The sequence below is a fragment of the Danio rerio genome, chromosome 15 (assembly GCF_049306965.1).
Source record: "Danio rerio strain Tuebingen ecotype United States chromosome 15, GRCz12tu, whole genome shotgun sequence".
NCBI lineage: Eukaryota > Metazoa > Chordata > Actinopteri > Cypriniformes > Danionidae > Danio > Danio rerio.
In genome coordinates, this window is record NC_133190.1 from 24684310 (window position 1) to 24700816 (window position 16507).

The following is a 16507-nucleotide window of genomic DNA, read 5'->3' on the forward strand; positions in this document are numbered from 1 at the left end:
CGGTATGTGTGGCCTTTATAAGAGTGACTGTTGGCAACAGGACTTGTGTGGTATTGTGCAGTTACATTAATAATATAAACACAGAAATTATCCTTACCACTTTGACCAGTTTGGTTCTGTTACTGAATGTGCCCTCTGGACAAGGCTGAGGTTGAGCAGTGCCTTGTGGGCAAAAGTGACCCACAGGACAAAGTCCTCCAACTCCTTAGAAAAAAACAACTTATTGATTATACATAGTCTTTTACACACACACACACACACACACACACACACACACACACACACACACACACACACACACACACACACACATATACACATATATATATATATATGTACAATATATATATTGAGTTACCTGTGTTCTGTGTGTAAGGTTGAGGTGAGATGTTCCCTTGTGCACAGTAATACCCTTCTGAACACTGTCCCGTGACGGAGCTGGAGTTCTGGAGAGAGCAGTAGTGTCCTCCGTCACATGCTCTACACTCAGAGAGGCTGATCAAACCAGAGTCAGGACTGTATGTTCCTGCCGGACAGGGCCTTATGTCATACCCTGTGCCTTCAGGACAATAGAATCCTACAGATAGAAGATAGACAACAGGAAAAAAAGTGACATGATTCCAGCACCATGCTGCAATCAGTCAGGATGCTTGTGTAACGTGTTTCTCCACGGTGTGGTGCTGTTTGCTATTTAATTGTTTCATGAGCATCTTCTATGTTCAGGAACAATAATTTCACTACTAGTCTAGTTGTTTTATACACTGAATATGTTCGGAATAGCATACTACCATACTATTATTAAATGAACATGAAAAAAAAGCTGTGGATTTTAAGTGACCACTTGAAAATTCTCATTTTCTCTGAATTTACTGGACCTATTTTTGTAAATGTTATTGGGAAATGTTTCTTCCAAATAAGAAATAAAAATATTGTACTTCACAAAACTGTATATATAACTGTATATATATATATATATATATATATATATATATATATATATATATATATATATATATATATATATATATATATATATATATATAATTTTTTTTTTTTTCCCCAGAAATTCCAAATTCAAAATAAATGTCAAAATAAGGTCAAATCCATAAATCCAAAGAAGCTGAGAATCTCTTGATGTTTACCATGGCTGTGAAAACCAAAAATAAAATGTTATTTTATACATATACTTCCTCTGTAATTATTATTTGATATATTTTACACAAAACATCTAGTTTACAATGAAACTAAATAATAACTGGATGCTTCTATTATAATTAAATGTGCAATGTGACAAAGTCATGCGGCGGCACACAAACAGTTGCATAATGCATACTGTTTCACATACTTCTTTATAAAACTGTAGGGAGCAGTTAGCAGTATATTAGTACTCCATTCCGAACATAGCCAAGGAGAGACCAAAGCACCAACCAGCTGGACACAGCAGCCGGCCTCCATCAGCACAGTACCAGCCAGCGGTGCAGGCCCAGCACTGAGAGGCTTGAGGGACAGTTACAAACGTCCCAGAGTGGCATGGCACAGGTCGAGTGGCTCCTGGAGGACAGTAATGACCCTCTGGACAGACGTGACCAGTGATCCCATCAATGGGAGTGGGACTTTCTGCTTTCTCAGTACAATAAAACCTTTGGGTGAAATTATGGCATAGATTAAGTCTGGGCATTTGCGTTGCAGTTCAGAGAGAAGCATTGTTTGGTTACACACCCCTCAGAGCAGAGTCCACTTGGTCCATTCAGACCAGTAGAGGCACAGTAAAAGCCTCCAGGGCAAGATTGGCAATCCTCAGCAATCCTTAGACCTGTACTGTTAGACCATGTTCCCACCGGACAGGGCACAGGACTGGCAGTGCCTGTAGTAACATAGGGAGAGCTTTAAAATATTGTTTTTAATGAGCTTCACACGTTTGACTTCACATACATTATGTATAACAAGTTCTACAACATAAGCTGTGATTAAATTTAATGGAATTAGAATATTTACATAAAAAAAATTTATAGATTCATTACAAGTGTGCTGCATTTGTAAATTAGGACACATTATATAGTAGTCAATATGGGCATCATATATATAATATCTGCCAATATTTAAATGTTTATGTCAAATATATATATATATATATATATATATATATATATATATATATATATATATATATATATATATATATATGTATATATGTATATATATGTATATATATATATATATATATATATATATATATATATATATATATATATATATGTATATATATATATATATATATATATATATATATATATATATATATATATATATATATATATATATATATATATATATATATATATATATATATATATATATATATATATATATATATATATATATATATGAGAGTAATAAAAAAACATTTGCATTTTTTTTAAATGAAAGTGAAATGTCTTAACTGCTAAGGTCAATGACAATGGTTTTTCTAATGACTTGCCCAATTAATTTAACTTGCCTATTAAACCTAGTTAAGCCTTTAAATCAATACTATCTGGATGCAGCCACTATGATGCAAGCTGAGACGCAATGTCAGACACAATGCACTCAATGGAGTGAGTGACGTCACTGTGACGGGTAGGGTTAGGGGTGGGGTTAGGTGAGCGCATTGGATGCAGCTCAGATTGCACTGCACTAGGTCTGAATCCAGACCCCTCTACTTTAAATTGCACTTAAACTGAATATGAGTATCTTGCTAGTAAATAATATGCACTGTCATCATGGCAAAGACAAATGTTTTATATATCTGTATATATGCTGCTTACAGATACACAAAATAATTATCAACTTATTTGTACTAGCCACACTTTTAACAGTGTAACAAACTGTACACAGTGCTCCTTTTTACAAAATATATTCTAGTAAGCATATGAGACAAGCTGCTGAAAGCTATTTTGATGGCTTTAGGACAATACCTTTAGGACAATAGTGACCAACTGGGCATACATCGCCTGTAGGACCACCCATAGGACTGGAAGAATGGGAGCCCTGTTTGCACCAGAAACCAGCCAAACACAATCCTACCAACAATCATTTGAACACAATGTTTGTAAAACAAGAATTTGGCATTTTGTGGTTATATAAGCTTTAGAATTTGCACTAAAAGATCACTGCTTTCACCTGTAGGTTCTTCAAGTCCAACATGTGGACAGTAATGTCCTGGCGGACACAACAGACAGTTCCTTTGGCTGTCCATAAGCTCACGGGGGTTATACGTGCCAACAGGGCATGGAAACTGTTCAGCATAACCAGTTCCTTCAGGACAGTAATGTCCCTTTGGACAAGGCTGCATGGCGGACATATTTGCAGCCCCAAAATTCTCATCGCAATAAAATCCTGGTGTAGAAGAAACAGAAAAGGGCACAAGCTTCAGTATGTGTTTCAGAAATAGAAATGTGGGAGTGTGTCACACAGTTTGCTTTAGATAACTACAGCTTGCCTGCTTCACAGATTGTACAGTTTGCCTGTTTCTGCTTGTCCTGATATGTCCCACTGGGACAAAGAATTGGGACAGGGCTTCCTGGGGGACAGTAATGACCGACCAGACACGGCAGAGCTAGGTCATCTGTCTGACCAGGCAGGCACCAGTAACCTACCAAAAAAAAAGGACAAGGACAAGATCTGGAAATGTTTGAAACACTTTACCAGACTGTTTTTATTTTGAGCAGTGATGGTGTTTGTGGTTCTCACCCTGTCTACAGGGGGCAGTAGGAGCCTGAAGGCCTGTGGTAGCGCAGTAGTGACCGGCTCGACAAGCCTGACATTCTTCCTGGCTCATTAGGCCTGCTGATGGGGAGAAAGTGCCTGCTGGACATGGCTGTGGTGCACTGGAGCCCTCATCTGTGGAAAAGATGAAAAAAGTTAAACAAAAATGAACTTAGTCCAACCATAGTCTAACTATTGTTCAGTATTGTTGATTCTGGAATAAATTCTGGAATACATTTTTCCATTTTTAAAAAAAAAAGTCTTGGTTAAAGTGCTTAAGCATGAACTAAGCACCCAGGAAAGAGGTGAACCATAATTAAATCAAATTTAAATTAATAAAACAAAAAGACCTAAAAAAAAAACTTAAGTGATAATAATAAAATTAATGTAAAATAATAAAATTAATGTAAAAGCTTTTAATTAAATCTATAGAAAGAACATATTTATAAATTTATATATACATATGCATATATGATAACACTTTAAACTATATAGATCTGGCTTCATGAAACAATAACTTCAATTAACTCATTTTATTATCATTACACCGTGATGGCAGTACAAAATGGGTTTGTTGGCATTATCCTGAACATTGTGTAAGCATTTGTTTAATGTGTCATAAAGCAAAAAGAAAAATTCTCAAGATCATGTGAAGACATTTTATTTAAATAAACGTGATTAATACTAAGACATTCTTACATATAGTGACATCAATCAGCACTATCTGAATTGCCCAGTACTTACCACAGTAAGTTCCTGGAGGGCAGATGTTCCCCGTGATGCCATCTGTAGGCCTGGAGAAAGAGGCTTCTCGTGTGCAGTAATACCCAGGAGAGCACGGTCCACTCGGCAGGGCTAAACCTGTTTTAGAAGGTCAGGTATAAACAAGAGTTTCAAAAAGGCACACAGGCTAGTTGTTTTGCTATGTATCAAGTGATCACGCACCGGTTGCATTGCAGAAAGCTCCTGGAGGGCAGGGCAGAGGCTCAGAGGTCCCCGAAGGGCAGTAAAAGCCCTCCTGGCATCTGCCCCCAGTGGAGGAAGCAGGGCACAGGCAGTTAGCGTTAGTGTAGTTGTCCAGGTCAAAGGGTTGAGGGTTCCAGGCAGCAGATACACAAAACCATCCTGTGCATTGATTTCACTGGTTAAAATTGAAGTTGTTGTGAATCATGTTTCAATCAAGTGATGCACGTACCGGCTTTGCATTTGCCAGACACAGCGGACAGGTGCTCTTTCTCACAGAAGTGGCCTGGAGGACAGGGTAAGCAGCTGTCCAGGCTGTGGGTCATCAGCTCAGGGTTGTAATAGCCTCGTGGACAAGGGAACTGGTTAGCATGCTTTGTTCCTGTAAAAATAAAATAAAAAAAATACTAAACTGCGTCATTTTATTTATCAAAAGTATATTTTGTCTGCTACCAGTATTAGGTTAAAAATCTACAAGTGTAATAATATTCAATACATGTATTCTATATTCTTTGAAAATAAGTTTTAATATTAGTGACTGACCAATATGAAAATTCTGGCTTGTTGTAATAAGCCAACAATTACCCTTTTTGTCAATAATATAATATTCTTTTTTTTTTGATAATATTTTGTCTGAATAAATATTCAATTTAAAAAAAATTATAATTAAAAGACAGCTAAACTAGCGGATTCAAATGTTATCACTCGATTGAATGGGCATTATCAGTGGTTATCAGCTGACACAGGGTTTATGCAGGTTTCACCAAATTAAATTTAAACATTTTTAAAACAATTATAAATTAAATTTTAGACTCATACAGGGCTAAATGCTAAAGAGTTTTTCTAATGGCCTAAAAGTATTTTTTTTCTGATGTATCAAAAAATAATATAATTTAATAGTAGAATAATACAAATTATTTAACAATAAATTTTTGTTATTTCTTAGCAACATATTTCAAATACGGTCTCAAAACAAGCAAGCTCTAGTTTTTATACATACACTTGTTTTAACATAAACTTTCTAAAAAATTAAATCTATATTTTTTAACATTTTAAAAACAATAATAAATTAAATGTATGCACAAATATCTGTCCAGGTCAGTTTCTTCAGCAGTCAATACATAGAAAACTATTAAACAAATGTTATTGTAAGGTGATAGTGAGGCCAGCAGGGGGTGCTCAACCTGTGGTCTGTGTGGGTTCCCCAGTATAGCGAAGAAGGGGACACTATACTGCTCAGTGAGCGACGTCTTCCAGGTGAGACATTAAACAGAGATCTTGACTCTCTGTGGTCATTAAAAATCCCAGGATGTCTTTCGTAAAGATTAGGGGTTTAACCCTAGAATTCTGGCAAAATTTGCCAACTGGCCTCTGTCCATCATGGCCTACTAACCATCCCCATATCATAATTGCTCATAATCAGCTAGTGTGGTGTGCAGTCAGGTGCAATATGGCTGTCGCATCATCCAGGTGGATGCAGCACACTGGTGGTGGAGGAGGAGATTCCCCCCAATGTGTAAAGTGCTTTGAGTGTCTATAAATGTGCTATATAAATGTAAGGAATTATTATTATTATTATTATTATTATTACTATTATTATTATTATAATTATTATTATTATTATTATTATCATCATCATTATTAAAGAAAATAATTAAAACATTATGCTAAACAGAGTTTAAAAAATAACATTTAATTTTTATTATTATTATTTTTTATTGAGGTGGAATGTTACTGTTGGTCAGAATAAGTGGCTATACATGAACAAAGGAAAATTAAGGCATGTTAAAAAAAGATTTTTCTACAACAAAATGTTTCAGCAAATGTAAGACTTTTAAGGCCTAAAATTTTGTTTTTGAGATTTAAGACACCTGAAGACTTTTTAAGACCGATAGACAGATATGGGCCACTAGAGGTCTTCTGCGCCTTCTTGTATTCGTTATCATCTATCCACATGGTTAATCAGCTATAGATTACATATGGCTGCGGCTGAAAGTTAACAAGAATTATTTATATTATTTATTAAATTTCCCATTAAGTCTACCCCTACCCCAACCCTCACAGTAATGTAAAAACAGATCTGGAGTCTTCTCTATTCGTATAGCTGATCAACTATGAGGATGGATAATAACAGCCTTCTGAGCCTACTAGTAGGCACAGAAGGCCCCTACTGGCCCATATCTATCAGCTGATAAAAACAGACAACGTCCATTCAATCGAGTGATAACATTTGAAGCGGATGACTAAACTGACAATATACTGCATTAATATATTCTAAATGAATCCCATTTTTTTGTAAATATCTAAAATCAACAACCTTCAAGGTACAAATACTGTATTGCACTCGTCTCCCAAAATCTTGTTTTAACTAAAAATATTTTACAAATACTCATTAGAAAATAGATTTTCCACAGTTTATGCAATAGATGTTTCTTTTTGTTTTAACTAATTTATATTTATTTCTGTGTCTTACCATCAGGGCAGTAGAATCCAGCAGGACAGGGGTACAGATTGTAATTGCTGGTACTCTCTGGACAATAGTATCCAGCATGGCATAGACTGCACTTAATCTGTCCTGTCAGGTTAGTATAGGTGCCCGCAGGACATGGAACCGGTACAGCACTGCCAGCAGGACAGAAGTGTGCTTGAGGACAGAGACCACCTTCAGAATTCGAACCTACACAAACCATAAGAGCACAGTCAGAACTACAACACAACCAGACCATGAATAATGACGGCCTTGCTTTAACAAACACAGTCACACCAGTAGATGATGATGCTCCAGCCGGGCAGTAAAACCCCTCTCGGCAGGGTCCAGATGGTCTACTTAAGCCCACTGAACCACAAAATAGCCCGGCGGGACACACAGAGCACCCTGAGACCGCAGTGACATACAGACTGTAAAAACAAAAAGAAATCTGTTCATATGTCATTCAGTCAAATTAGTGCAGTGGAACCAATTGACCCTCTGAGTTACCTGTTTGAAAAGGTGCCAAGCGGGCAGGGTAAAGGAAGGCTGGTGCCCTCAGGACAGTAATGACCCACAGGACATGACCCACCCACCCCTGTGCTAATATTCGCATCAGGATTCTGGAAGTTTATGCCTGCAAAAGTCAAACGAATGCACATAAACCACACGTTTTAGTACAAATTAACAAAAATGAGAAACTTAGAACCATATTTTCCGGAAATCAAGCATCACCTGATTATTGTATCTACTGAGAACTTGTAAAGCAGAGATGCCCAAACTAAGGCCCTCAGGCCAAAGTTGGCCTATTGTCTCCTTTGATTTGGCCCGCCAGAGAAAAAAGGATTGGGAAAGGTTAGGGAATGCCTTTAACAGAGGTTCTCATTTCTATTTTAACGTAACCTTTTGTTTGTTAGCTTAATTGCTGAGCTATAAAAAAAAAATCGAAATTAAATGATTAAATGAATCAGATTTTTTTTTTTTAATTCATACTGTCACTTAACGAATAAGGGACAAAGCATTGAATTGCATGGAATTTTGTTTATGTTTTTATTGTAATAAGTTTGTTAAAATAATACACATTTTCTAAACATTTGTAAATAAGTAAATTTTTTCAATTGATAAAATTAAATTCAATTAAATATTATTAAATAAATTGGGAAATTACCTGTGGCTACTTTAATGTAATACAGTTTGCTATATTTACTTTTGGCCCACAGCTCTCAATCAAGCTTGGATTTTGACCCTTCATTAGAAAAACTTTGAGCACCCCTGTGGTAGAGAAAATTTTAAATATGTAAAAGACAGTGGCAGAATTCCTCTGTCACCCATGCAAACTAATAACTGCTGTGAAGCAACACAGTGTATTGAACCAATTTAAGGTGAACTAATTGTTATGTAATGAGCAACATCAAAACTATGATGATCAATGTTTTTTTAAATGATGCGCAGTAACAAAGTAATCGCTGTCTGCAGTCAGTTTTTCATTTATTAATTTTCTTTCTGGCCTAGTTCCTTTGTTAATCTAGGGTCACCACAGCGGAATGAACCGCCAACTTGTTTTTTTTTTATGCAGCGGATGCCCTTGTATCTGCAACCCAACACTGGGAAACATCCAAACATTCTTGCACACACACACACACACACACACACGCACACACACACACACACACACACACATACACACATTTACGGCCAATTTAGCTTATTCAATTCACCTATACTTCATGTATTTGGACTGTGGGGGAAACAATGTTTATTTTATATGGAGAGCCTAAATAAATCTATGTAAATTGAAACTGAAAGTGAAGTGGCAAATGGGAAATTCACTTTTCAAAGCTCCAAATCCACCAATGTTAATTGCATTATATAATGTAAAGTGCATCCGGAAAGTATTCATAGCGCTTCACTTTTTCCACATTTTTTTGTTACAGCCTTATTTCAAAATGGATTAAATTCATTTATTTCCTCAAAATAGTACACACAATACCCCATAATGACAATGTGAAAAAAGATTTTTTTTTAATTGTTGCAAATTTATTAAAAATAAAAAACCTGAAAAATCACATGTACTTAAGTATTCACAGCCTTTGCTCAATACTTTGTTGATGCACCTTACAATTACATCATCAATTGTTTATGCAATTACAGCCTTGTCTTTTTGAATATGATGCCACAAGCTTGGCACATCTGTCTTTGGGATTTTTTGCTCATTCCTCAAAGTACCTCTCAAGCTCTATCAGGTTGAATAAAAAGCGACGGTGTACAGCCATTTCCAGATGTCTCCAGAGATGTTCAATAGGATTTAGGTCTGGGCTCTGGCTAGGCCACTCAAGGACATTCACAGAGTTTTTCCAACAATTTCAAAAAATCTTTTTTTACATTGTCATTATAGGGAATTGTGTGTAGAATTTTGAGGAAATAAATCAATTTAATCAATTTTGGAATAAGGCAGTAACATAAAATTGTGGAAACAGTGAAGCGCTATGAATACTTTCCGGATGCATTGTAAATCACTTTCAATTAATGAAAAACATTATATTCCGGAAAATATGGTAACTTAAATACCAATGTCTATATAACTGGACCTACCTGCGAAGCAAAAATACCCAGCCTGGCAGGGACCAGTAGGTTCAACTAGTCCCCAGTCTTCACAGTACATTCCTTAAAATGACAGGTGTGTGTGATGAACATAAAACTACACCAGTGTTATTAAAACTGCCAAGGGTGTAAGTAAAGCAGGGGCACTGCTCTCACCAGCTGAGCACAGTAAACACTGCTCTACTTGGCTTTGTCCTGCTTTAGGGCTGTATGTGCCTGGAGGGCAGGGGAGAATGTCCTCCACTGTGCCCCCCACGCAGTAATGCCCCTTTGGACACAACTGGAGGTCCTCACCCTCCAGACACAGCCATCCAGTGGGACAGTCGCTGCATTCTGCAGAACCTGCATTCACACACATTAATAACACAGGATTACAACTTACTCTATTGTGCTTTGAGATGATAATTATGATAATGATAAATGAGTAGATGTGTGTATGAGCTGAAGACAAGGAACAAACAAGATGCATAAAGTTGTTTATGAATGTTATTCTGAATAGAGCACAATTTGAATATATGCACTAGTTATGGTTGTCAATATTAATAAATTGTATAAGTTTTATAGCTTTATCATCTTTGAAAATATGCTTAGATGTAGGGATGGACCGATACCACTTTTTACAAAGCGATACAAGTATGCATATTTTAAATTGTGCACTCGCCGATACCAAAAATATACATTTAAAATAACAAAGGTTGTTTTTTTTAACCAGTGATGAGGGATAATAGTGGCATTACAGATTTCAAAGAAAATATTGACTAAATATTAAAAAAGAAAACAAGTTTGACAACAACAAATCCTATGAATGTCTTCATGAATGCCCTTAAATAATGTAGACTAGTTGACAGCTAGCATCAAGTGTTTATTGAGATTGTGTGGTCTATCATGCATAGGCTGGCTGTCTCATGTTCAGCTTTGGTGAGACGCTTTTATTTAGCCTGTAGTAGTTTAGATTTTTTTTACATATAATGTTCCATTACTTAAAATTTCTTTCATTTTTTTATTTGTAGTTTATATATAAAATTAGTTTCTCAGTGATGGGTTGCGTAAAAAATAAGTTGGATAAGTTATCTGTACATTCCACTGTGGCAACCCCAGAAGGGACTAAGCCGAAAAGAAAATTAGTGCGTGGTACTGGCATTTCATGTATGATACGAGTAGAAGTATTTTAACCAAGTATCGGCCCAATACCCAATACTGGTGCATCCCTACTTAAATGTATACTTTGGCTATTTTTAATTTAGTATAATTTTGGACCTGTGTTTATTTTATTTTTTTTTTTGTATGATTTATAATTTAAAAAATAATTAACCATTAAGAGAATAAATTGAATTTTGCTTTCTTGAAAGTGTAAAAAGTATGGTGATGGTAAAGAACATATTTCAAAGATTTTCGGATACACTATACCCTGTGAAAAATTTCTACAAGTACAAACTAATGTTCTGATATATCTTATAGAGTGGGAGCTATCAGTGCTTACTTTAAGTTGGATCTTGCTGGATCCTATTCTGGAAAATATCTGATATCCTCTCACGGATTTGCTCCATGCGGTGATAATTCACTTCTATTCGTGTTCACAAAAACTCTATTGAGTTTTACATTGTTTGTAACTTACTCGGGTGACTAAGCAACTTAATTCAGCATTTGGTGTGAGCCCTGCATTAGTTGTGTTATGACCATTTAGTGATGTCATGTTCCGGGGAAATTGAAAGCGTGTGGTTTGGGTTGATCACAATGGCTTTTATTTGTTAGTTTTGTTCCGAAAATTATTCATTTACAAATTAACCACTGGGTTCTGGCCAGTATTAACCCTAGAAAGGTTCTATTATTGGATGAAAATGTTAAAATCCCATTTTTAACATGCTATTATTTTAAACCACATTACTTTTAATCTTCTATTTCACTACATGTTTAACATGGTAAAATTCAGAACTGTGCAAATTACGGTAAAGCCACCATTAATGGAATTATTGGTGATCAAGAAATTTTTGGGAAGTTTTGGGATAAAGAAATTTAGCGTACATACTCTGGATATTCTGCTTCAAATGTATATAACACATGCCTTTAAAGCACATGAATGTATACCTGTGCTATTTGAATGTGTTCCATCAGGGCAGTGCAGAGGCGATGCACACCCCTGTGGACAGTAATACCGTGTCGGACACCGATTTCCCGTAAGCCCATCATCAGGCATGGCTGTTTTAGCACCGCCTGCACAATAAAAACCTACAGGACAAAACAGGTCGGTTAGTTTGGTTCATTTTAAAAACAAAAGTCAGTCTGGTGGGAACTGAGATTCTGCATATTTGCACCTGGGGCACAATTTCCGGATGGCTGAATGAGACCAGAACTGTTGCAGTAAAATCCAGCAGGACAGAGCCAACAGGACGACACGCTTTTGGACCCCAGTGCATTGCTCCATGTCCCAGGAGGACAGGGGAACTCGTGAGGGTGTCTGGTGCCTGCCGGGCAGTAATAACCCATGGGGCATATGTCACCAAACCTGGAGCTAAACTGTAAAAGAATCAGTTAATGAAAGAATAATGATTCAATCCCGGATTGAATCACACTGATCAACATGTGTGATGGACAGTATGTGGTTACCGGAGTGGCGACATGGGATCCCCCAGTGCAGTAAAACCCAGCCTCACAGGGACCTTGAGGTGCAGTTAGTCCAGGAGAGTGGCAGTACTGACCAGCATCACATGGGCTGCAGTGCTGCAGATCTTCAGCCCCTGAACTTGCAGTGTACGTACCCTTCATTTAATGACAAAAATCACTGTCATTTATTTGGCAATAATAAACTAATCAAAGTGACAGTAAACCCATTTACCATGCAATGTACAAAATATTTATGTTTCAATTAGTGAAATTTCTGCTATGGTCTCGATACTTGCTCTGCCATAAAAATCATACTGCAGCTGCAGCATAGCAGATCTATACCGCCAAGACCACATACATTAACATTGCCATATATATTACCATAGTAAATCCCGAGAGTGTACAACAATTTGCTAGCCTAAATTAGTATGTTTGATGTTGCATGAATTAATATGTTTCAACATATTTTACCAAATGACCAGCATTTGAACACATTGCTATCTGTTAGCATGTTGTTAGCACTTTAAACATGCTGTAAGCTTGTTTAACATTTTATTAGAATGACTTAGCTTGTTACAAGTATGTTTGTAACACATTAACACATTGCTAGCATACATTTTAAAAGGACATGAACTAACATATTGGCAAACATGTTTTGGGCATGGTTATTGACAGCATAAATTAACATACTGTTAGCATTTTTCTAACTCTAACATGTTGTCATATGTCACGTTTTAGCAGATGGCTGACATTTTAGCATAGTGTCATCATGAATTAGCATGTTTAACATTTTGTTTACAAGTAACTTTTTATTAGCACAAATGAGATGTTTCTAGCATGATTAGCATGCTGTTTGCATATACTGTACTAACATATTTAAGCAAATGTATCATGTTGCTGACGTTCCTTGCAAGTCTAGGACTAGTACTGTAACTATGGCTGTATCCGAAATCGCCCAACAAAACCCCAAATAGTGCACTACTTGAGGGAGCAGCCACTGTTAGTGGTGTCTAAAACCATAGTGGATGTAATTTAAAGTGCACTTAATCAATCACGCAATGCAAAGTAATAATGAGTTAACAAGCCATGTATATTCAACAGCTAGAAAATCCCTATAATACACTGGGAAAGTTCATGCGACAGAATAAATTGCCAGATCTGATGACCAGATGGCATCTAAAACACAATCCTATTGGTGTGTGGTTAAAAATAACTTTATGTAATTAAAGTTACTTTTGTATACATCACCGGAATCAAAAGTCTTTGTTTCATTACTAATAGAAAGCAAGCTTAGTGTTCAATAACTATCACAGGGTCTGTCCAAGACGTTGAAAATCTAATCTATCTGAGGGATTCATCAAACAGCTAAGCATAAACAAAATGGCATCCCTTCTGGTGCACCGAGTGTTTGATTTCATACAGTCATTCAGGTGGACTATATTAGTGGACTAATATTGGTAATAGTAAATTTCGGATGCAGCATAGGCTTTATTAGCAATAGGCTAAACAAGTAGAACAGCAGATGAGTTGAAAGTCAGGAACCTGGTAGACATGATGTAAAATGTATTATTTAAAAGTTTTGTCATATTCAATGAAAATCCATTTAACACAAAAAGACTGTAGACTAATCAGTAAGAAAGGATACAGCATATACTGTCGAGTCAGAGAATTGTAAAGATCTGATGGAGATGAATGGTTGTAGTTTCAAAAATCTAGAAGATGCCATTTAAAATTTAGTATTGGAAAAAGAAGTGGAAGTATCTTATATAGATATTCAGTGTGCTGGATTTGTCAAGCTAGTATAATTAAAATTAACAACCCCAAAACTTTGTGTATAGATGCAATGGTACTGTATATTAGATGAGAAATAGACTTCATACTCACAGGGGGGCATGGGTGAGCAATAAGGGAGCCAGCTGGACAGAAGTGTCCAGGAGGGCACAGGGGCTGCTGGGATAGGCCTGTTTTGTTGCACAGTTTTCCTGACTGACACTCGAGACAGGAGCTGTGGCCTCTTCCCTGATAAATAATTGAAATGCAATAGGTGCTTAATGTTACTTAGAGAACATACTTTTACTGTGTCACTTACTGGTTGGAAAGTTCCCAGTGGGCATGGTTCAGCCCTCACAGCTCCTTCCAAAGAGAAGTGTCCCTCCTCAGTTTCATGCTGGACTGGTGTGGCTGAACCTCCACTGCAGTAATACCCTGCAGAGCAGGGACCAGTAGGGGATGTGGAGTTTGTTCCTAAACAATAATAACTGAGAAAAAATAAACACAGTTTCAACATTATCATTCATTTACTCTCTCTTTTTTCCATGTAAACTTGTTTAGGTTTCTTTGTTCTTGAAAGCACAAAAGAGAAATTCAGAAATGTCTCATTGTTTTTCAGTAGCTAGCTATGCAGTGTGCAAATTATACATTGATGGTCAGGGGGGTCAAATCTTTGTCAACTGTTGGCTTGTGTAATACATGCTTGAGTCATTTATGCACAGGGCCGGCGCGTCCATAGAGGCGACCTAGGCAGCCACCTAGGGCGGCAGAATAGAGGGCAGTGTCCGCGACACTACCCTCACCACCCGCACCCTCAGTTATATTCGTTTCTAGGGCAGCAGAATAGAGAGGGCGGCGTCCGCGTCACTACTCTCACCACCCGCGCCACTAGTTACATTGCGTCTAGGGAGGCAAAATAGAGAGGGTGACGTCCCGAACACTACCCTCACCATGCGCGCCCTCAGTTATATCCGCGTCTAGGGCAGCAAAATAGAGAGGGCACCGTCCCCGACACTACCCTCCCCACCTGCGCCCTCAGTTATATCAGTGTCTAGGGCGGCAGAATAGAGAGGGCACCGTCCCCGACACTACCCTCCCCACCTGCGCCCTCAGTTATATCAGTGTCTAGGGCGGCAGAATAGAGAGGGCGGCGTCCGCGACACCCCCTACTTTCATTTTAGGGTTGAGGGCGGTGTGACTGTCCTTTGCCTAGAGCGACAGTTCAGCTTGCTCCGGCCCTGTTTATGCATTTATATTTAATTACATCTAGGTTATTAATAAAATGTGTTTAAGTTTTCAGCATTTTGAGGGATATTTATAGTATTCTGATTCATGTATTCTCTGATTAGCTTTTTATGGTGGCTTAAAAAAGCTGATATTCTGTTATTCTACATTAACTTAATTTTCTTCTTCTTAGACTATTTTAAGAACGCATCTCATACAAGACCATTTATACCACAACTACATGACTTTACATTGGTTATACTAACAACAAACCAATTCATACTATAAACCTAATAACAATCATAGTAAAATACTAGCAACATGCTAATTCATACTAAATTCATGCTAACAACATGCTAGTTTATACTTGAAAATGCGAGCAACATGCTAATTCATACTAGAAGAACCATGCTAATAACATGCTAATTTATGACATAAACATGCTAGTAATAAGCTAATTCATACTAGAACCATGCTAATATGCTAATTTATGATGTAAACATGCTAGTAATATGCTAATTCATACTAGAACCATGCTAATAACATGCTAATTTATGACCTAAACATGCTAGTAATATGCTAATTCATACTAGAACCATGCTAATAACATGTTAATTTATCCTGTAAACATGCTAGAAATATGCTAATTCATACTAGAACCATGCTAATAACATGCTAACTTATGATAAAAACATGCTAGCAACATGCTAATTCATGCTAGAACCATTCTAATTTTTGTTACCAAATGCCTAGCAACCACTCAGAACACCTTAGCAATTGCATAGCAACTCCTTAGCAACCGCCTAGCAACACATTAGCAACTGTCTAGCAACAACTCAGAACACCCCAGCAACACCTTAGTAATAACCTAAACACATTAGCAACTGCCTTGCAACACCTTAGGAACCACCTGGCCTTAGCAACTGCCTAAGAACCACTCAAAACACCTTAGCAACCCCCAAGCAACACCTTAGCAACAACCTAGAACACCTTAGCAACCACCTAGCAACATCTTAGCAACCTCCTAGCAACGCCTTAGCAAACACTCAGAACACCCTAGCAACCACCTAGTGATGCCTTAGCAACTGCCTAGCAAGCACTCAGAACACCCTAGCAACGCCTTAGCAACCATTCAGA

The 16507-nt window shown here is 37.1% G+C and overlaps 1 protein-coding gene across 4 annotated transcripts in view; it reads right to left on the reverse strand.

Annotated features, from left to right (window-relative positions):
* The window catches only part of si:ch211-286b4.4, a 97395-nt gene that overhangs the window by 53749 nt on the left and 27139 nt on the right, over positions 1–16507 (reverse strand). For all 4 annotated transcript variants that reach the window (XM_073923669.1, XM_073923667.1, XM_073923668.1 and 1 more), the window contains 21 exons: positions 14466–14634; positions 14261–14395; positions 12380–12532; positions 12088–12289; positions 11861–12001; positions 9932–10117; positions 9767–9838; positions 7685–7811; positions 7472–7605; positions 7181–7384; positions 4940–5089; positions 4690–4869; positions 4489–4605; positions 3730–3879; positions 3479–3631; positions 3160–3375; positions 2955–3059; positions 1720–1864; positions 1429–1640; positions 359–577; positions 98–204 (listed from right to left, as the gene is read on the reverse strand). In XM_073923669.1, coding sequence (XP_073779770.1) covers positions 98–204; positions 359–577; positions 1429–1640; positions 1720–1864; positions 2955–3059; positions 3160–3375; positions 3479–3631; positions 3730–3879; positions 4489–4605; positions 4690–4869; positions 4940–5089; positions 7181–7384; positions 7472–7605; positions 7685–7811; positions 9767–9838; positions 9932–10117; positions 11861–12001; positions 12088–12289; positions 12380–12532; positions 14261–14395; positions 14466–14634 — 3277 coding nt within the window. The remainder of the gene's footprint in view (positions 1–97; positions 205–358; positions 578–1428; positions 1641–1719; positions 1865–2954; positions 3060–3159; positions 3376–3478; positions 3632–3729; positions 3880–4488; positions 4606–4689; positions 4870–4939; positions 5090–7180; positions 7385–7471; positions 7606–7684; positions 7812–9766; positions 9839–9931; positions 10118–11860; positions 12002–12087; positions 12290–12379; positions 12533–14260; positions 14396–14465; positions 14635–16507) is intronic.